The sequence below is a fragment of the Nesoenas mayeri genome (genome assembly GCF_963082525.1).
Source record: "Nesoenas mayeri genome assembly, chromosome: 26".
NCBI classification, from domain to species: Eukaryota; Metazoa; Chordata; class Aves; order Columbiformes; family Columbidae; genus Nesoenas; species Nesoenas mayeri.
Genome location: NC_137552.1, coordinates 5,976,717 through 5,997,912, shown reverse-complemented (window position 1 = coordinate 5,997,912; position 21,196 = coordinate 5,976,717). Strand labels below are relative to the sequence as shown.

Here is a 21,196-nt window from a genome sequence, read left to right as displayed (position 1 = left end):
GCCTCTTGGTGACCGTGGGCAGTGGCTCCTTTGGCGAGATGTGGTTTCACCGAGTCCAGCGCACGCAGGACCCCAGTGCCTTTCCAGTGCCGAGCATCACTTCAAGTGAGTTTTGCTGAGGACAAATGCTCTAAAAGGAGAGCAAGCAGTCATTTAGGTGTCTTGCTGCTGGTCTGAGGTTTTAAAAATTATTTATGGTTTTAGTGGCTTAAGAAATGGTCACGTTGTCCTACAGCAGCCGAGCAAGTTGAGTAGTGTGTCACTCATACTGCAGATTTGCACATGAAACAGGAGAGCTTCGACCTTACCTCGTGTTGTGTGCTCGTCTGGGGAACAAAAGCCATAGAACTGGTCAATCTGTTCTTTGCAACTGGTCGCTAGGCCCCGTGGGTTCCCTCGCCAGCTTACCTCGTGCAGCTCTCCTTGGGTTTGTGCACATCCACACGTTAAGAGACTCCGATCCAGCGCGTGAACTGGGAGCACGCCTGTTTCTCTGGCTTGCAAGCAGCACAGGAAAATATGGTTTTAATTATAAACATGATTTATGTGAAGTTGATGGACCCCCCTTTAAATTTAAACTCCTAGATGGGAGGGAAGGCTTTTACTCTCGCAAATAGCGTCTTTGACCCGCAGTTGGACGGGTGGCTGTGGTTGGAAAGCACCGATGGCGAAGATCAGCAGCCAGTGTAACCTGTCGGCAGCTGCCCGGAGCTCCCAGCCCGCTGCTCCGCGGCTCTTCGCAGGAAGGAGGAACATCCTGGCCAAGTTTAGACCCTGCTGCCCTAGAATAGTCTCCCTGGTATTAGATAACCTCAAAAAGTCTTCACTGCAAGCACCAGCATGAACAGCAACTTGATTTTGTGGTGGAGAGCAGGTGTGACGGCTGTATTCAGGTTATTTTTATATTATGTAGTCCAAAGGACCCTCGTGGCTTCATGTTAATTGGGGTTGGGGAGTTCTGGGGGATTGTGGCCGTTTCTATGCCCTGTGCAGAAATGGGCGGTGGCCCGAGGGTCCCCCTCGTCGGGGGAGCAGCCCCCGGGCGGCTGCACGGCCTGCAGTCCTTAGTTGCCCGGCTGCACGGGTTTGTTGCCACACTCGGTGCCAAGCGTGGACGTGAGGAGGTCGATCAAGGCTGCATGGAAAACTAAACCTGGCTTTTCCTCAACTTCAAGCGGCTTCTTCCCTGCTGAGACGAGCCGCATTAGGAGGGTTGGTCTGTGTTTACAGGCGTTCACGGGGGGGCTGAATATACGTGTGGAAATATGGATGCAGTAACTCCAGCTTTACAATCGGACGTTGATTTAATTTTCCTCTTACACAAATCTCAGAGCGATTTGTTTAATTGAGGCTTTCAAAAGCCCTGTAAGGTAAGGGTGTTATTATGCCCATTTTATGCAGGAGGAAGAGAAGCAGGAGGCAGATCCTGCCGAGCGTAGTGCCCTCTTGTATTCGAGGAAAACGGCAGCGAGTGAGGACAGGAATGGTTTTCTGACACATAAAGGAGAATCGCATTGTTTCGGGTGGATGTGGAATAAAGACCGGTGGGTTTTGGTTCCCTTCGGCTGTGGCGGCTGTGCCGTCCTCGTCCCTGGGTTCTGGCCCCGCTCCCTGGGTTCCGGCCCCGCTCCGCGGTTGCGCTCGGCTCGTTGCTGGTGGGCAGGTTGAGCGACCTGGATGTTTTCTGCCTGGGTTGGGGTGTCAGGGCCCTCCTGGGGTACCTGGAGGTGTGGGCAGAGGGCGGGGCAGGAACAGCAGCCCAGATAAACTCCTTTGTGCGGGAGGGCGGGGGCTCTCGCTGGCAATGGCCTCAGCAACGGCCTCGGCAATGGCCTCAGCAACGGCCTCAGCAAGGAGTCGCGGTGCCGCCTTATCTTTGAGCAGCCTTGGAGACCCGGCTGTTCGGGGAGCTGGTGCCCGGCGCGGTGAGGGGTGAAGGACCGGCCGGACAGCCGGCGCATCGCTGCTCCAGGTGTGGGAGGAAGACCTGCAAGATTGCGGATTTTTGGTGAAGGTGATACCGAGCAAAACGCGGTTAGGAAATTATAACCCCGTAGTCTTTTTTTTGGTAGAATATGGGAAAAGATTGATGGCGATGTGGTGCCTGGCAATGTGTGGGAGAGGAGGAAGAGCCTTGTCGAGCTTCCTCCAAAAAGCAGGACAATTAGATCACAGTGACCCACCCACCACCCTGAAACACAGAAACGATGCAATAGATGGAGTGGTTTTGGTGTCTGATTCCTGTGCTGCTCCCTTTAAAGGTGGGGTGTTCACGGGGGCAGCAGGGCCGGGACAGCCGGGGGTACGAGACATCGGTCCCTCTTTTGGGTTTAACAGCTCCCAGATCTCCTCATCCCTCCACCCAAAACCAAACAGAAACGCACAAATGAAGTTTATACCACCCTGGCCAACGTCAGCCGCCAGCGGTGCTCAGTAGCGCTGCCCTGAATGGCTGCGAGTGGTTTACCCGACGGAATATTTACTCTGGGAGTTTTTTCTTTAAAAAACAAATCAACAGAACACACACAAGCGCTATTTATTTATTTCTTTATTTCACAAACTCCCGCCGCCGGTTGTGCTGAGCAGGGGCTGGCGCAGCGGGAGCTGGGACTGGAGCGGCTCTCTACTGAAAATAAGGAATTAAAACCCCGATGAAAGCACAGGAAACAGCTTGCGAGAGCACGCCAGCTCTTCAAAAGCCGTTTGCAGCACCGAGTTAGCAAATAACGCCGAACTCCGAGTATGAGAAATTAACAATTTTAAAATAACACAACTTTCCCCCCTTTCCCCGTCGCCTTGCGGGAGGTTGTTCCGCCGGCTCTTCCCGCACTGTCACTTTCTGCCGAGCTGCTGGGTCCCCGTTCGCTCGTAAATCGCCCGACGATGGGAGCACGGAGGTGACGGCGCCCCCGCCGTTCTAGTCCCGAGCTCCGGGAACCTCCATCCGCTCCCCTCGCTGAGCCGCGTCTGCCTCCTTCGCTTGATCCGCGCCTGCCTCCTTCGCTTGATCCGCGCCTGCCTCCCCTCGCTGAGCCGCGTCTGCCTCCTTCGCTTGATCCGCGCCTGCCTCCTTCGCTTGATCCGCGCCTGCCTCCCCTCGCTGAGCCGCGCCTGCCTCCCCTCGCTTGAGCCGCGCCTGCCTCCCCTCGCTTGATCCGCGCCTGCCTCCTTCGCTTGATCCGCGCCTGCCTCCCCTCGCTGAGCCGCGCCTGCCTCCCCTCGCTTGAGCCGCGCCTGCCTCCCCTCGCTGAGCCGCGCCTGCCTCCTTCGCTTGAGCCGCGCCTGCCTCCCCTCGCTTGAGCCGCGCCTGCCTCCCCTCGCTTGAGCCGCGCCTGCCTCCCCTCGCTTGAGCCGCGCCTGCCTCCCCTCGCTTGAGCCGCGCCTGCCTCCCCTCGCTGAGCCGCGCCTGCCTCCTTCGCTTGAGCCGCGCCTGCCTCCCCTCGCTGAGCCGCGCCTGCCTCCCCTCGCTGAGCCGCGCCTGCCTCCCCTCGCTGAGCCGCGCCTGCCTCTCTCGCTTGATCCGCGCCTGCCTCCCCTGGCTGAGCCGCGCCTGCCTCCCCTGGCTGAGCCGCGCCTGCCGCCCCTCGGGCAGGCCCGGCCGCTGGGTTCCCCAGCAGACACACGCACTTCCAGCGCCCCCCGCTCGTTCTCTCCGCGGAAAGCTGCCCCGGGCTGCGGCCGCAGCGCCCGCAGCGCCGCTCCGCGCCCCGCGCCCCGCCCCCGCCGCCGCGGGAGGGCGAACGAGCCGCGGTGCGATCGCTCGTCCGGCAGCCAGGAGGAGCTTTTGTTTTTATTATTTTAATTGTTTTTTGTTTGCTTTTCTGTGAGTGTGGCGGCTGCCCGCAACACGACACCGGGGGGGTCATGGGGTCCCCGGGGAGGCAGCGGTGTGGTCTGGGGGTGTGGGTGCCCTCGCCCTCAGGGGAGATGAGGGTTTGGGACTGAGGCTCTGGAAGGTGGAGACTGGAGAGGGGGTGAAGAATTGGGGGGTGCAAGGACACCCTGGGAATGGGGATCAGGTCAACCTCTGTTCCCCTGAGGGTTTACATGCCCCTGGGTCTGCCCTGGCCCCCCCTTGTCCTTGTAGCCCCCACCGACCTGTCCACACCCCAGACTCCCATGGGCATCGTGACCCCCACGGTCCATCCTGACCCGCTGCCCCCCCAAATCTCCTGTCCCCCCCAGGCCTGCCCTGACCCCTAGATGTGTCCACACCCCAGACCGCCATGGTCCATCCTGACCCCCACGGTCCATCCTGACCCGCTGCCCCTCCCCCAATCTCCTGTCCCCCCCAGGCCTGCCCTGACCCCAGGCCCTCCTGACCCCGCCTCGTACCTGCTGTCCCCCACCCAGCCCCTCCCTCCGCGCAGGCCCCGCCCCTCCCGAGGCCCCGCCCCCCCGCTGACCTGCCCCCCTTCCCCCGCGCTGACCTGCCCTCCCCGCCCCTCCCGCCGCCGTGCAAATCTCGCGAGACTCCGCGCGCTTTCACTAGTGTGTGTTGCACCAATCGATCCGGGCCGGGCCGGGCCCAGCGCCGCGGGGAGGGGGCGAGACCGGCCCGGCACCTGCCCGCCCCGCCGCCCCCGCGCGGCCAGCCCGGGGGTCCCCGCAGCCCGTGCCCCCACCCTCCCCTGCACCCGCGCTCCCACCTGCCCAGGCGTCGCCGCCGCCGCCGAGCCCTCCCTCGGGCCTTTGTCCTGCCGCGAGGCCTTGCGGCTGCCGCCGGCCTGCGCGCACCCCGGCCGGGCGACGTTCCTTACGCGAGGCCGGGGATCCGCGGCCTACCCGTCCTTTCTCATCCTCTTCCCCGCCCCGGAGCCGGGCGAGGCGCGAGCCCCCACCTTCCACCCTCCGCCCCGCCGCTGCCGCCCCCTCCCCTCCGCCCTTCCCCGCGTGGAGCCCGGCTGCCCGCGGCGGCGCCTGGCTCACGGGAGGCCGCGGAGCCGCCCCTGGCCTCCCCCTCCCGCCCGTGCCGCCGCTGCCGCCGCCGCAGCAGGTTCCCTCCCTCCTCCTCCTCCTCCTGCTGCTCCTGCCCCCGGCGGCGGCGGGATCCGAGCGGTGCCCCGGGAGCGCCGGGCCCGGGCAGGAGGGGAGCGCAGCAGCGGCGGCGGCGGGAGCAGCAGCGCCAGGTGAGCGAGAAAAGCCCGGGGGCAGCGCGGGGACCCCCCTCGCCTCCCTCTGGGCGCCGGGCCCGAGGCCGCCCCGGGGGCGGCGGGGCCGTGGGTGGGCGCGGGGAGCCGGGCCGGGCCGCGGGGGAGCCGGGCGGGGCGGGGGCTCCTCAGCGCCGGGCCGGGCCGGGCCGGGGTCACGGCGGCAGGGCCCGAGGCCTGTGCCCCGGGGCGGCGGCAGCGGGGCCTGGGCCGCGGATGCTGCCTCGGCGGGCCGGAGCAGCGCGGCTCCGCGGGCGGGGGAGCGGGGCGGGGGCGCCGGGCCCGGCCGGGGGAGCGCGGAGCCCGCGGGGCGGCGGAGGGAGGTTGGAGGAGGTTGCAGGAGGTGGGCACGGCCTGCGGATCCCCGGCCTAGCAGCTGAGGCGGTGCTGCCTGCGCTGCCGGGCGGGGGCGGCCGGGCCGAGGCGGTGGGCAGCGGGCACGGCTGCTCGCTCACCGGCCGCTCTTCACACGCCTGCCTCCGTTCCAGCGGGAGGGAGGGAGGGAGAGGTGCTGCAGCCGCCCCGGAGGAGCGGGGAGGGCCGCGGGGGCCGGCGGGTGAGGGGCCCGGGCAGGCCGGGCTGCGGTGCGGGAGGCTCTGGGGCGCCGGGCAGCCCGGCCCGGGTCCCGCTCCCCCGGGGGTCGCCCCGTGTCCCGCCGTGGGGAGACACCTGGGAGGGCCTGCCCGTCCTCGGGCCACGGCCTGGCTGGCATTCGGTGCCCGGGTTTCTGCCTTGAGAACGGGCTGGGGGCTCTGCGGGGCTCCGAGAGCCCGTAGTGGAAACAGGGTCCTCTATAGCCGCATTTAGGGTCCCATTAGTTTTTGAGGCGTGTTGCTGCTCTGGGAGAGCGGTGGTAAATGCCCCCGATGGATTCGCTCTGCCCTCTCTAACTTAGATCTGCAGCCTTCGGAGGAAGCGGCAGGGACAAAATGGACAGTTAATAAAAGGAACAATTGTGTGCTGCCTGTTCTAGAGGGCACTTGCTGCCCTTCAGGAACTTTCCTCGTCGCATATGCTCATATGCTCTTTATACACCAAATCTTTATCTTCTGGCTCCTTTATTTTTTCTGCCTTAGTCCAGAAAATGAAACTGGAACAGACATTTCTGGAGATGAACTTGATTGGCGCAGTGAGGAAGATGCGATTCACGGTTATGATGAACACTGAAATCTGTCCCATTTTTTCGCAGTTCAGTATTCGAATTGTGTATTTCCAGATTTTTAACCTGTTTGCACAGCTGTGCGGGTTGGTGCTGCGTTAACCCTTCAGTAGCAGCATTTGGCGTGTTGGGGTGCCAGGAGGTGCCCAGCGCACCCAGTTTGCAGAAGCAGCCGTTGAACTGGGTGTATCTGATGCTTCACTCTGCAAAGTAAAAGGTTTAAACAAGCATTATTTTCTTCTTATGTTCTTCTAATCTCCCTCTGCGCTTGGAAGAACCAGCGCTGTTGCCAGTGAAATCGGGAGTTTGGGCAGATCTGGTGTGTCCAGGATTGGCCAAAAATAAATTATGGGGTAAAAAATATTACTTTTTCTCTTTTCATAGTGGTGCAGCGTGGATGGAAAGCTCTGAAGCTTTTAGCTGTAAGAGTCTGGCCCATGTTTTCCTTAGAACAGAGCATCCAGTGGAGAATGTGACATAATTGGTTTCTTGGATCTAGAGATGGTGAAATGGCTCGTGCAACAGATAGAAGAGGAAACTCCAGCAGGGCGATGGTTTAGATACAGTAACATGGTGGCAAAGTCATGTTATTATTGCATGGTAATCTTGCATTTCTCTTGCGAGAACATGCTTACGCTGCGGAACAGGCGCTTTGGAGTCTCAGAATGTGACATCTCTCTCCTTTGCTTTGCATAATCGCAGTGTTGTTGTCCCTCAGCAGCAGAAATGATGGAAGAACTGCACAGCCTGGACCCGCGCCGGCAGGAGCTGCTGGAGGCCAGGTTCACCGGGGTCGGCGTCGCCAAGGTGAGCGGGGGCTCCTGCTGACGGGCGCCGCGGCGCGTGCGTCCCGCACTGTATGTGCATCCCGCGCGGTGTGTGCGTCCCGCACTGTATGTGCATCCCGCACTGTATGTGCATCCCGCGCGGTGTGTGCGTCCCGCACTGTATGTGCATCCCGCGCGGCACGTGTGTCCTGCACCATGCGTGCATCCCACGCTGCGCGCTGGCCTTGCCGTTCCTGCCTTCACAACTTCGCTTTGCCAGCAGAATGTTTTGTATCGATAGTTGTGTTTTGACCACTAATTTGCCTGAAGTGTGTTTAAGAGGAATGAAAATGGGATCTCTCCAAGCAGATGTTTTGCTTTGCAGAAGATTTTGGGTTCTAGTTACATTCTTAGGGAGTTGCTCCATCTTAAGGCAGCTTGTGCACCCCAAAAAAACCCATAACCACTTTGACTTTGGAAGCGGGAATCTCATCAGCTCTCCTTTCTCAGAGTGTGCATTTGGGAGCTGAATTTAGGCACTTGTTGGATACAGTTTCAAGTTCACTCTGCTTGATACATGTAACCAGACTCAATATATTCAGGAATTTGTTCAGTTCTTTGTGGGTGCAAGATGCTAAAATTGTCTGCTGGGTCCCATAGGACACACACCAAGAAAAGAGCATGTGAAGGTAAGCTCCCCTGCGTCTGTGTTTCACAGCCTTCTGGTAGAACCCCAGCTTTGTCCCCACGTACAACTTCGTAACTGCTCATCGCCGCCTTTCTTGGGGCAGGAGCTCGAACCATAACGTTGTGTGGTTGCTCACGTTGAGCTCTTACTGCTCCAGGTGGTTTCGGTAGTTTAACGGCTGTTCTCAGAGCAATGAAGTGGTGCTGGACTCATCTTAAAGCAGGTCAGCGATGAGGAGTTCACTCTAGAGGAAGACACCGACTTTTGGACACCATCAAGGTGGATGGTAGGACAGTGCATCATTGCCGGGTAGTTTTCAGAAACCTCGTGGAATTATTTCGGGAAGAAACTGTCAGGGCGCTTCTCTGTTCTCTGACAAAACTTTGTAGGTGCTGCGTTTCTTAGAAGAATTCAAAGCGAATCAGCTTGGGAAAGGGTTTCGTTTCATGTTCTCCTTTCTGATCTGTGCTTCACTCAGGACTCAAGGCCAAGTCTTGGAAGGGAGCGTAAGTGAAATATTCAGCTGTAAGGTGGTGCAGTAAGGAGGATTAACACTACAAGCTGTTAATGGGTAACAATTCCAATTACCAAAGTAAGATTCTGGGGTTTTTCGATCTTTTTCCCCCACTTCTCAGACTTTTTTCTAATCTTAAGGCCTCTATTGACGTAAAAGTTCATGCTACATAATGTATTTACGATCTTGCAAATCTTCTTTTATACAACATTACAACTCTTTATGTACTTTTTATCTGTTTCTCGCCTTTCCCCCCACGTGGGTCACTTCAACATCTTCAGCTGCACCAGTACAGATAAGGCCAAGCACCTTTCCAGACCAGCTGAGACTGGGAAGCACAGGCACCACCGTCGCTTTACAGAGCGCCAGCGTGCTCAGTGCTCACAGAGAATGGGAGAAACTGTTCCTTGTACAGGAATGACCTTCAAAAGATACCAGAAAGCAAGTCTGAATTGTGTGTTCAGTATGTTTGCGGCAGAAAGTACAGGCACCTTCTCTGTAGGGTGAATATTGAAAACTCATTTTTCTTCCTATCCAAGTAGAAAAGTCTCGTTTCTCAGAGCAAAGCTCTTCTGCTGCTGGATTTCAGTTCTCCCTGCTGCTCCGCGGCACGGCGGTTCCTTGGTATTGGTCGGTAAACCGAGGTGCGTTACGGTGTTTGTTTCGTTGCATACCTGCTCATGTGCAGTAAGTCAGCCAGCCCCTGGGATGAACTCGCGTGACTCTGCTGTTCGCAGCGCATCTCGGTTGCAGTGTTAATCCCAGCTGCTGCGTTCCCTCCCAGGCTGGTGCTCCCCACCCCCCCTGCTGCCCCCCAGGTCTCCGTCCGCCGGGCTCCGCGCTGGCACCGGCAGGTCGGTCTTAAAGGGAATATTTGGGAAAGCTGTGACAGGATTGGTGCGGTTCAGTGGGACGTTCGGCGCTCCGCGGCGCCGAGCGAAGGCTGCGCAGGGCTAGTGCCACCTAGCGGGGCCGGGCCGGGCGGATCCTGCGGGGATGGAAGGTGTTCTGTTGCTGTTATTGCATAAAAGGAAGAAATGTCATCTCGGGTGCTCTGCCATTGGGTGAGGGCCCGGCGGTTGTAGCGGAGCTTCCTGCGGGCCGGCCCTGCCGCTTCGTGTCTTTGGGCAGGTTTCTTTCATGTTTAAAAATACGGGGTGTATTTTGCACCCGCAGAAAACCCGTGCGCTAATTTACATCCTAAGCACAGCTGCAGCTTTAGAGCCCTTTTCCCTGCGTGTTTGCAAGTGAAGAACAACTGTACGTGTCTCTGAGAAATGAATGAGACTGAGCTCATCTAGAATACATTTTTAGGCTGGAAACTAGAAAAAAAGAGGCTCCTCGCCATCGGAGTCCTGGGATTCTGGAAGAGCTTTCTAGTAACTGTAGGAGGGGGCAGAAATCCTAAACTGGGTGGGCGCAGCTGTGTGCTGCGCGTCCTGCGGCAGCGGGCGGCTCAGCGCGGCCACCGCGGCCCCGCGCATGCCCGGCCGGCTCAGAGTTCTCTCGCCACTCTGTGACGAATTATCCCGCTCAATGGCTGGAGAAGGTATTTCTCTAGAAGCTCGGCATTAATACATGGAATCAAATTATGAGCAAGGAATGTTTCTAGGCAACTGTTACACTCGTGTGGTTCATCCAGGTCACTAGATAGCTTCAAAAAGCCAGCGACACTTTAGATGTCTGTTCTCGCCATATGGTGAAGTGCCATTTTTCCCCAAATTCACAAAGCAAATCCTCAAATTAACACACGACTATCTGACACCAACCAGTATTGCTGCTTGTTTAGCTCCCGTTATGTTTACTTGCGAGGGGAAATGTGAGTGTGTTCACTTGGGGCATTATTCTGATTTACCTCAGACATGTTCCTTGGGTCAGGAGGCACAGAAAACAAGATGTAGTTTGTTTCTCTGGATAACATTGTGGAATTTGGTCTGGTTTTATTTTCTGCCTCCCTTCCCCTATCTGGGTGCTCACTTGGAGATACCAGCTGCAAAGGCTGGGGCGTTTCTTCGGGTGACGTTCTCCGCGGTGCTGTGGGGATCTTGCAGACCCGCAGGGCTGTGCTGGAGCTGAAGGTGGTTTGCCTTGCTGGCAGCCAGTGCTCCCTTTCCTCCGTCTTTGAGGCAGCGTAAACAGGGAAGTAAAAATAACCTGAAGAGTGTCACTTTTGCTGCAGAACATCTGTCTCCAGAAATAGAATAGCTCATAAAAAAGAGCACCATTTACTTGTATGATTTTGGTTTCTACCCTCTCTCTGTCCTCTGGCAGTCTTGATCAGTTCGGGAGCGGCCAGGTGTGTGGTGTGCTTAGCAGCACCTTGAGCAGCGGTGTTCCCAAGCTGAAGGTTTGCGTTTGGGGCGGCCGTGGGGGCAGCGGTGCCGCGCAGCCATGGAGGGCAGCGGTGCCGCGCAGCCACGGTGCCGCGCAGGTGCCCGTGCCTCCGGAACACCTAGCGATGGCAGTTCTGAAACTCCAAACTGAATCTATCAGCGACCACAGAACGTGCCAGGACTTTGTGCCAGATACTTGAACATTGCTTGGATGCTTCTGTGTGCAACATCACTTATTTCAAACGCGTTGTCTGGCTACCAGCGCCCAGAAGTACCTGTCGGATCTCGGTTCTGTTTCGGCCCTGAGCTGCGGGTTGGGGTGAACCGCGCGACCCTCCTGCCCAGGTTGCCATCGGGAAACTGAAAATACTGGGTTTTGGCCCTGGGAGGACTCTTGAGGCGCAGTGGACGCCGAGCAAACGCTGTTGTCCATCTGCTCACCCGCCTGGTGCAGCGGAGGTTACCTGGGAACACCTGAGAGCGGGGTAACTTCCCGTGGCAAACAGACAGAGGTGGTTCGGCGCCTTCATTCTTGGCTATAATACGGAGTTTTCTAAAAGCCCAATTAAGAAGCAGGCTGTAATTTTCACACTTATGTGATGATTGAAATAAGATAAGAAGATGTTAATTAAACCTCTCTTACACAGTAGTGCTGGACCAGAGTAACTGGAAAGCATTCAAGCATTTCAGTTTGGTGTAAGCCCGCATGGAGTCAGTGCTAACTTAGTGGAAATAAGGATTGACTGTTTCCCTTTGAAATCTCCTGATTTCCTGTAGAATCCAGAAGAACCCGGGTTACCTTGGCTGGAGAATGATGCCCGTCTCCACCGCTGAGTTAGCAGGAGGATTTTGCCGCGCATGTTGCTGTGAGTCCCCGTTGGAGACTCCAGCAGCAGTTCTGGAGCTCCGTTAGCACGAGGGGTCGGAGCACAGAACGGAAACTGCCCAGCGTATGAGTTGCGGATGGGCCTGAGGAGTCACTTTTGGGAGACTGGAGAGGCCGAGGACGCGCGCGAGTGGCGCAGGGTGTGAAGAGGAGGTGGGTGAGGCGCTCTGAGGCAGATTAGCTTTGCTGTGGAAGATCAATGGGAGCTGTTGTTGGGCTGAGTTGTTTCTGTTGAAGCTCCAGCCATTGTGCCGCGTTTGCGGCCTTCCCAGGGCTCTGGCAAAGGGAGGAATGACTAACCAGCTCGTGTGAGTGGACAGGTTTTGAATCCTCCTTAGAGTAGGAGGCTCGAAAGCGCCTGCTGCTGTTGCAGCCGCGTCTCGACGTGGAGGCTGTGTGCGCGCAGGTAGCGCACGGGCTCGGGAGCAGCGCTCGATAGGTGAATCACGAGGGAAAAGAGCATGCTGGCTTATCTCAGAAATTCCTTGCGGAGGAGGAAGTGTGTGCTGCTCTTGTGCTTGTCCTCGGGTAAGCACTCCAGACACCATTAGCTTGTTTCAGATGGCCCACGTGGTTTGGATGTTTGCGGAGCCCCATCGCCGGTTCTCCATACAGGGTGAGTGGGCTGTGGGTGATACCGGAGCGGTGCAGTGTCACCCCAAAGCCGCCTGTGCTAGAAACGCCAGGTGACTCTTCAGGAGCCAAGCTTGTTAGCCCTCCTGTGTGAAACTATCGCGTGTTGGTGATTCCCTGTTCCTGCTTCCCCGCAATATTCTGGGGTTAATGTTCTGTGCCGTGCTGGGGTTTTTCTCCAAAATTCAGGTTGGTTCCTTTAATTCCTTTAGTGCCATGACCACTTATGCTAAATTAAGTCCTGCACATTTATCCCATGTCAGTTACTGAGTTAAATATAAACAGGCAGGAATGATAAAACACAAATTTGAAGGGTTTTTTACTTTCACTTTTTTAGTGTTAAAAAAAGCATAAAAATGAGGCATTTAAAGCAAAGGCAGCGGTGCTGCCGGCACCCGCCAGCACCCATCGCTGCCTCCACGGATGGAGGATGCCTCTGAATCTTTAGCCTGGGGTCAGGCAGACGCCGGCCCGAAGAGCCGAGCTCGGAGCTGCTCAGCAGGTCACAAGCGTTGCTTCTCAGACCAGTTGTCTTCGGCTGTTACACGTGCTGCGGTGGCTGTTGTGTGGACGTGGTTAAACAGAGCAGGCTGCGTATGCATCGATGCAGGAATCTCATGGGTATACCGAGAAGACACTCTCCAGCGGGCAGTCCAGCTTTTCTCTTGCTCCAGACCTCTTGTGAATTTTGTCGTGCCCCACCGCGTGCTCCAGGTGTTTGCCCCGCGTTGCTGCCGTGCCCGCAGGACGCAGAGCAGCGGAGTTAGCCCGGAGATGCCGTGTTTGATAGGACGTGCCTTGGATGGAAGTTGTTTCTGATGGTCTTTTGCTCCTTTTTCACTAGGGTCCGTTAAATAGCGAGTCTTCCAACCAGAGCTTGTGCAGCGTGGGCTCCCTGAGCGATAAGGAATTGGAGGTAAGCGGGCGCAAATCCTCGTGGGAATCGGGTTGAAGGTGGATTGAACCCAAATCACAGGAGGAATTGTGTGAGAGTGGGTGACAGTTCTTTGTTTGGGGTGTGAAAGGGACTAGTGGAGGTATTTAGTCTGGATTGTAACCTACAGTCTTTGCACCGTGCTGCAACACAGTCCTTCAAGCTTCTCGCAACCCAAAAAGCACAGCGTTCTTAAGCTCAGCTTATGGCATTGTTTTCAGCTGTGCTGGGGTTTGTTTGCTGCTTTTGGCCGAATAAAAGCCCGAGAGCACTGATGGAAAAGTTTGCCTTCGCTATCAAGTATGTGAATTGTGGAGCTGTGTGCACAGCGAGCGCTTTCATGGGTTGCTCTGCGGAAGTGTGGGGAGGTGAAAATTAGTGCTTTATCCCTCTTTAATCTCACTGCCTTAGGATTAACCATTTCAAAATGCGTACTACAGCAGCAAAATTAATTGTAGAGTTACATTTTTACTGGAAAATTCCACATTAAGAAAGGAAAATCTCAAATTTAAAGGTGTTTTCTTATGCATTTAAAGAACTCCATGTGGTTATCGGGACAGTTTTAGATCACATTTCCCTCTATTATATGGCACTAGTGATATGAGGTGTTTGGTGAAAGGGTTCAGAGAACCCAATACCTCAAACTCCATCCGAGTAAGTATAATTAATAGTGGAAAACTGAGTATTCGTTATTTTACTTGGGATTTTTTTATGAACTTCCGTGGAGTGGTTTAAATTGTCCAAGCCGACACAATCAAATGCACCGTTCCTGGCCTTTTTTCCAGCCTGTAACAGATAACGCTGTGTGTGATTTTTGTTATGTAAGCCCTTGAATGGTAAAACAATGTCCACTGGCTCTGGTTAATGTGCCGATGGTTGCGTGGGGGCGGTGGCGGAGCTGGTGGCGGTTGCACGGGGGCGGTTGCGTGGGGGCTGCGGCGGTTGCACGGGTGCTGCGGCAGAGCTGGTGGCGGTTGCGTGGGGGCGGTTGCGTGGAGGCGGTGGCGGTTGCGTGGGGGCAGTGGCGGTTGCGCGGGTGCTGTGGCGGAGCCAGTGGCAGTTGTGCGGGGGCTGCGGTGGGACAGTGGCGGTTGTGTGGGGACAGTGGCGGTTGCGTGGGGGCTGCGGCGGAGCTGGTGGCAGTTGCCCAGGGGCAGTGGCAGTTGCGCAGGGGTGGTTGCGCGGGGGCTGCGGCGGAGCCGGTGGCGGTACAGTCACACCAACACTGTTCACGGCTCGCAGCGAGGAGGCTGTTCCACCGTTAGCAGACAGGGGCTGGTGCAGCGATTCTCTGGGCAGTGATGGGGTTTCCAGTCCGTCTGTTTTAAAAGCGCTTTGCAGACACGGCGGCCTCTGTTGTCTCCACATCCCCTCCGTCCTTTGGCCACACAACAGCGTGTTGATGAGTGCCCAGCTGGGACATGGCCTGTAGATGTGCAGCGTGTTTAGATGCTGGTGGTGTTAGCTTTATCCTTTTCATCCTGTTAAAGGAGTTAGACTGATCTCTGTGCTTACTGCGTGCAGGTCTCCTGGCAGAGATCTTTAAACAGGGTACTTTGGACTTTGGTTTCCAAAGAGCATGAAACTTGGGTTTACCACAGACCTGGCCGCGGCTTTCCCTCCCCTGGGCGTGCGTGCGCTGTGGTTTGCTTGCTGCCCCAGGCTGTGGTTTGATTCTGTCTACAGTGGTGGTAGAGCATATAGGTCAGAAATGATTCGGATCCCTTTGGGGGATAAGAGATGTTTTAACAGTGGTGTTGCTGGTGGAAATGACAAGGTGTGTTTCTCTCCAGCAGCCTCAGCGAGCTGCTTCCAGCACAGCGTTTCGTCGAGTTTTCAGCAGGTTTGGCCACATAAGTGACCCTGGAGATGGGGAAGGGACCGTGGAGGGTCTGCTCCACCCTCCCGTGTCGACACTGACACGTGCGGAGCCTTCAGGGCTCCCAGCTGTGCTCTGTATTGAACCTGTGCCTGAGTATATCGCTGCTGAGCTGCCTCTCGGGTCTCTGGTTGCTCACAGAAGTGGCAGATGCTCCTTGCCCTGAATGAAGAGCGAGGTCCGGGAGGACTGCGCGTGTGCTGCCGTGGGCCGTGCTGCCGTGGGCCGTGCTGCCGTGGGCCGTGCTGCCGTGGGCCGTGCTCGCGCGGGGCCGCGGTTGTGCAGCCGCAGACAGGAGGGCTCCTGCAGCCATCGGCAAAGCAGTGTTCACTGCAGGCAGAATGAGTTGTCCTGGTAGACTCTGAGTAGCCACTGGATTGCAAATCTGGATGTGTGTTTGCCAGCCTCTTGTTATGGTTGCTCTTGTGCTGTGATACCACGCAGTGGTTTATACAGGTTTCTGTAAGTGTTCAGACTTGTGCTAAGCGTGCAGTGACTGGGCAGCACGGGATGGCTTGCTGCAGCTGGAATTACAGACATAACCTAATTCCTAACCTAATTCTTCCTTTTGCAGCACATATATTAGAAGGTAGTAGCTATTTAAGAGCAGTTGTTACTTTAAGTACCAGCAGTAGCAACAAATGCACCAGAGAAATGAAATGGCCACTGGGGATATAGAGCAGATTGTTATGTTTTGGTATTTTGGAATAACTGCAGAAATGTTAATTTGGAAGTATTGTTTGGCAGACTCCTGAGAAGAAGCAGAATGACCAGCGGAACAGGAAAAGGAAAGCGGAAGCGTACGAGAGCAGTCAAGGTAACCGGTCCTCCCGCCCGCCGCAGGATTCGCCACCGCTCGCTAACTCGTGCACGTTGGCATCGTCAGTGTCCTAGGAAACCAACGGCTCCTCTCAGGGGGTGTCAGGCAGTTCCTTGTAGACTACTCCATGATTTTCCTCTCTTCTGGGAGCCTTGTTATCCTTATTGGCAGGAAACTACTCATCTACAGCTTATTTGCACAAACTCTTGCATTTTCATGGCACAGGTTGCCCAAAAGGCTTAATGCGGCTTCTCAGAAGGGGCACTTTGGTCCCGTGTCACACGTATGCAGCAGCCAGGCTTCAAGACACAGGCTGTGCTCTCTCCCTGCCTGCTTACCGAGTTGTGAGCGCGGCGATGGAGAGCGGGCTGTGCCGCGGCACAGAGCGGGCAGGGCTGGCTCAGGGCACCGGGAACCCGGCGCGTGCAGGGTCGGGTTTTCCAGCACATGGGCACGGGGCAGATTTCTTTTGCCCTTCAACAGGAAAGTAAGAAGGATTGTGTTGCCAGAACTGCTTTGATAATATAAGAAGAGAAAAGGACTAAGTTTTAATGAGCCGGTGTTAAGCCACCACTAATTATCTGTCTAACTCTTACAGGAGTGCTTGTGAGAGATCTCATATGCAGTAATTTACCTGAAGGCAGAGGAGTAAAAATACCCTTTGCTCTGTCCTTATCTTGAAGGAAATTTTGGAGAACTTACGCAACGTTTGATGGTGTTTAGTGGTTTTTAAGTACTTTAGCAAGTGCAAATGCTGTTTGATTGGATTTGACATGTTTGGAATTGGGAGTTAATTGAATTTTGGGCTGTAACCGCTCCCCACAGCAGCAGCAGAGCTGTAACCCCGGGGCAGTCGTTGTTGTGCAGCAGCTGGTGCTGTGGTGGGTGTTGCATCCTCCTCCAGGGAAAAGTGTCGAGAGACAGGAGTAGGACAACTTCTGGTCTGAAAAATACCAGCTCTTATCTTCATCCTTTGTTTCTGTTTTCAGGAAAAGGCACTCCTAGAGGACATAAAATTAGCGATTATTTTGAGGTAAGCATCTTTACATTGTCTGAGAAAGCTGCTTGAATCACATTATGCAAAACCTGCAGATAGTCTGTATTGCGACATCTGCTCCCGATCCATCACTGGAGCCATTGACGGTGTTAACCCAGTATGCTCAGATCTGAGCAGGCAGAGGACATGAGGTTTTTGGCAGTAGGTTTTAAAATGAACATTTCTTTGAAGGAGTTGATAAAGCATTTTTTTAAATAGCAGCCACGTAAGTCCAGGTTTGGGGTTGGTTTCTGTTGGAACGGGGATCTCAGATGGGGATATCTGCCTGCGCAAACCATTTTGGGTACAGGTCAGTGCGTGACAACCCGCCCGCAGGGCCCTGCTGGTTTCAGTGGGCAGTGGTGCGCACAGAGACCCCTCCCCAAAACTGCGATGGCCATTCTGAAAATCAATGTGATTTTTATTGCCTAGTTTCTGGAATTTCTCCGTGCCTGCACAACCCAGAGCTCTGGCTTTTCTCTTACGTTTGTTCCCTATTTTACTGAGTAACTCAGAGTCAGAAATCGAGTGCTTATTAACACACATTTCTTTCCTGCCTAAAGTTTTTTTAGGTGCAGGAACATGCAAATAAGTCCCTAGAGCCTTCGTTTTTAGGATGAATACGTTTCCTCCATCTCTATTAAATCTGTTAATGTAGCATTTCTGTTGCGTTGCCAGTTTGCTGGGGGAAGCGGCCCAGGCACCAGTCCCGGCCGGAGCGTGCCGCCCGTCGCCAGGTCGTCACCGCAGCATTCCCTGTCCAACCCCCTGCCGGTGAGTGTGCGCCGGGGGCCGATGTGTGTGCGCCGGGGGCCGCTGAGTGTGTGCTCGGGCCGGAGCCGGTGGCGGGCACCGAGGGCCAGCGGTAACAAGAGGTTCTGCACGGGAAGGAAGGGGCTCTTGGTGAGCCATTGGGCGTATTCTCTCTTCTTTACATCTGAGACCGGGTTCTGGCAGCAAAGCCAGATGTTTAGGACACTGTAACAATGACTAGTCCAGTGTAACTGATACGAATATCTGAGCTTAAAGCGTGGAAGATCAATATTTTCAGCAGGCTGTGTGGTTACAGATAGTCCACTGTGCTTAATACAACGTGGAGCTGACATCTTAATTATCCTGCGTTCCATCATAGCTCTCGAATTTCTCCATTGAGCTGGCAGTGTGTTGTGTGTTTGTACAGCACTAGTGCGATGAGACTCTCGTCTTGATTAGACCCCTTGGCTGTACTGCAGAACTTGCATGCCACAGTTATATTGGAAGGGTCTTTTACTTCTTATGTGCATGGGACTTGTAAGGAGCAATAGCAAAGGCTTGCAAAGAAATGCGTATACATGCACATCTGTTGTGGTTTTTTTGTTACATAATTCCATTTTGCTGTCACAGCAATTCTGCGAGATCTGAATGTGAAGAAATAACTGGTGTTTTTAAGCCATTTTAGCACAGAGCACCCGAAGACATTTATTTCAACTAACAAATCAATATTTATGGCTGTGGTATCTTTCAGAATGAGACAAACCTCCTCTAGAGCTGTGAGTCTATATCTATGAGATAGAGTCTCTAGTGGAGACTTTCTGCAGTTAGAACTTGTAGAGCAATAGTAGTGGCTTCAGGACCTGGTTCCTGGATCGCAGTTGGGGGCCGAGTGCGCTGCAGGAGGGAGCTGACCTTTGGGAGATACAGTGCGTCTTGAAAAGAACTTGGGAACGCATTAGTGCCCATCTCGCAGATAATGACAGAAATGAGCTTACCGTGACGTCCGGGTCCTGGACGTGGTTAGCCTGCTGGCATTTAGCAGTTCTGACTCAGGTTATTTCACCAGAATAATGAATGTGTCGTGACATTGGCTGTTGTAAAATGAGTCCTGAAAGACATCGAGTAGTATCATATTGAAAGCATTGACCAAAATCAAAATGCACTAAGAATTTTTGGATCTACAACCCATTTTGCCCCACTGGCGCATGTATTTGCACAGGAGGGGGTGTGTTAACTGACGAGGAATTCTGTGCTGTGTGCTCCTTTGTTACCTTTTGTTTTTAACTGATAACCTCATTTACGTTTTGGTGTGTGCCATTGGAACGGTCCCCCAGGAGCCCTGTGTGAGCGCTCAGGTCCTCCCCGCGCTGCCTGCCCGCCCCTGAGCTGCTGCTCCGCTCACAGCAGCGTTGGCAGAGCCAGAGAGTTGCTTGTTTTCCTGCAAAAGCTGATTGTATTGTTTTTGCCTGCGTTGCAGCGGCGAGGGGAGCAGCCGCTGTACGGGGTGGACGGCAGCGCAGCCAAGGAGCCGCAGGAGGAGCACTCTGCGCTGCCAACGCTGATGTCGGTGATGCTGGCGAAGCAGCGGCTGGAGAGCGAGCAGCTGGCGCAGAGGGGAGGTGGCCTCTGCTTTACGTTTGTCTCGGTGAGCAGCTCGGGGCAGGTCTGAATCCCCAGGGGTGTTTCTGGTTAAGGGATGGGCAGTTTGAAGCTGTTCTGCTCCAAGCAGTGGTTCAGGTGCAGCCTGGTTTATTGGTGCCAAGTCCACCATCTTCTGGTAAGTTCATCTTCCTTGTGAAGGTTTCCAGGTCCCAGGCTTCACTTGTTTAATGAAATTCCGTGAGTTTTTAGTTAATGGCTCGAAATCTTATGTAGGTCAGAATAACAGCATCTAATCTGATACATGCAAAGAAGCAAAAGAATGAAGTATATTCTTGCTGTGAGAAATGTTTGGTTTGGCCTCGCTTAATCTCAGCTGACATGAGTTACATTAGGCTTTAAAGCTTTGTCTCTTAGTGGGTTGGGCCAGGCTTCTTGAAAGAAACTGACTGCCTATGTTTGGATAAGATAAATCTTTTAGGGTATCCTTAAACCCTGACACGGCAGCGTGGTACCCAGACCAGGCTGCGCTCCCGCATGAAGGTACCTGCACGGGCACTGGTGATGGTGCTGCGGAGCGTTTAATGGTGCACTCGCTTTCCTTTGCAGGCCCAGCAAGGCAGCCCATCCTCTACCGGATCAGGGAACACCGAGCATTCCTGCACTTCCCAGAAACAGATCTCCACCCAGCACAAGCAGTCACAGGTATGGCTCACTAGGTGATACATCTCTTGGATATGAGACTGAAGCTCCATGCAGCTTGTCTTCCGCACCAGATGCCACTTGTAGTAGACGCAATGTTTCCAGTGAAAAGAGCCAGTAGACCCAGCTCAGCGTGTACCTGCTGATTGGGGTGAATCACTCTGAACTCTGCTCCTTATCCTGCAAAGGGTGCTTTGCCATTGCTGCTACTGGAGCTTGCCTCATCTGTTATTGAGGCTTTTCTGTGTCAGTACTGGGGACAGCCCTTCAGCTGCGTGCAGAGTGCTCAGGAGAGAGGCACCTTGTAGCTCTGTTCCTGTTCTGTTGTACCCGAACATTCTTCCTCTCTGTGAGTGAAGGTGCGAAGGGAGCGTGGTTGATGGTGCTGGGCGCCTCTGCTCGAGGCTGGCCGCGGCTGTGTCTGCGCGGCTCGCAGTCCGAGCGTCCCCGGCCCAGCTGCAGCGCTGCGGGGCACACCGCGCCGTAGGCTGCGCTGTCGAGGCGGCACGAGCCGAGTTCCTGACAGCGCTTCTCAGCAGCTTCGCTGGCCCGAAGTCAAGAAGAGGAGCCGATCTCCTGCCTGTGCTGCTGCCTCTTTGCTGCCCTTTAAATTGCTGAGATTCTTCTTGTGGCTTTATGGCAAGATTTACTGGGCACGTTCTCCCCCAGGCTGCTGCGATACAGAGGGTCTGTTCTCCTTCGGCCTGGCTGTCAGAGTGAGGGGGCTGCGCCGTGCCGTTGTGCGCTGGCTGTCTGACGCATCGTCTACTTTTCTTAAATGTGCTTTAGAGTGGCTTTTTTTTTTCCCTACAGTCTGACCTCACAATGGAAAAAATATCTGCACTAGAAACCAGCAAGAACTCTGACCTGGAGAAGAAGGAGGGGAGGATAGATGATCTACTAAGAGTGAGTATTGAGAGTGAGACAGCTTTTCCAAAAGCCGCTATCTCAAGGTACCTGCACGCAGGTGCCGGCTGGGCTGCGGAGCAGGGCTTGTGTGCTGTTCATGGAACCAAGCAAATCCAGTCAGCCCTTCCTTGCGAGGTAGTTGCGTTATTTTGAGGCTTGGTAACTCTGGCAAGGTCGTAAATGTTTAAAAAAGTAAAAATTAAAAAAATTCTTAGCACTTATGTTAAGAAGTTAAGGTACAAAGAGTCTTATATGTAAACTGGGGTGGTGGCACATCCCTGTTCTAGAGGGTTATTAAGATGTGAGTGGGTTAAAAACTAAAGAGCTTGGCTAGGATGTTTTGACAGAAGAACCTCATTGTTTTCTGATCCCACTGCTCTGTTTGCTTTAATCCCGTGCCCAGAGCCTGCTGGACAAACTGCTTCCTGGGTGAC

General features: G+C 55.0%; 1 protein-coding gene across 7 annotated transcripts in view; it reads left to right on the top strand.

The window, feature by feature from the left end:
* The first annotated feature begins 6 nt into the window (after window positions 1-6).
* The window catches only part of TLK2 (tousled like kinase 2), a 35,373-nt gene continuing 14,183 nt past the window's right edge, over window positions 7-21,196 (top strand). For 2 of the 7 annotated variants that reach the window (XM_080359603.1, XM_080359602.1), the window contains exons 1-10: window positions 4,506-5,129; window positions 6,809-6,909; window positions 7,012-7,116; window positions 12,975-13,046; window positions 15,691-15,760; window positions 16,753-16,796; window positions 17,478-17,573; window positions 19,030-19,197; window positions 19,761-19,856; window positions 20,667-20,759. In XM_080359603.1, coding sequence (XP_080215729.1) covers window positions 6,811-6,909; window positions 7,012-7,116; window positions 12,975-13,046; window positions 15,691-15,760; window positions 16,753-16,796; window positions 17,478-17,573; window positions 19,030-19,197; window positions 19,761-19,856; window positions 20,667-20,759 — 843 coding nt within the window. In that variant the 5' untranslated portion in view covers window positions 4,506-5,129; window positions 6,809-6,810. Of the gene's footprint in view, window positions 106-4,505; window positions 5,130-6,808; window positions 6,910-7,011; window positions 7,117-12,974; window positions 13,047-15,690; window positions 15,761-16,752; window positions 16,797-17,477; window positions 17,574-19,029; window positions 19,198-19,760; window positions 19,857-20,666; window positions 20,760-21,196 lie in introns of those variants that run through there. The other 5 variants (XM_080359604.1, XM_080359607.1, XM_080359606.1 and 2 more) reach the window with 5 other exon arrangements.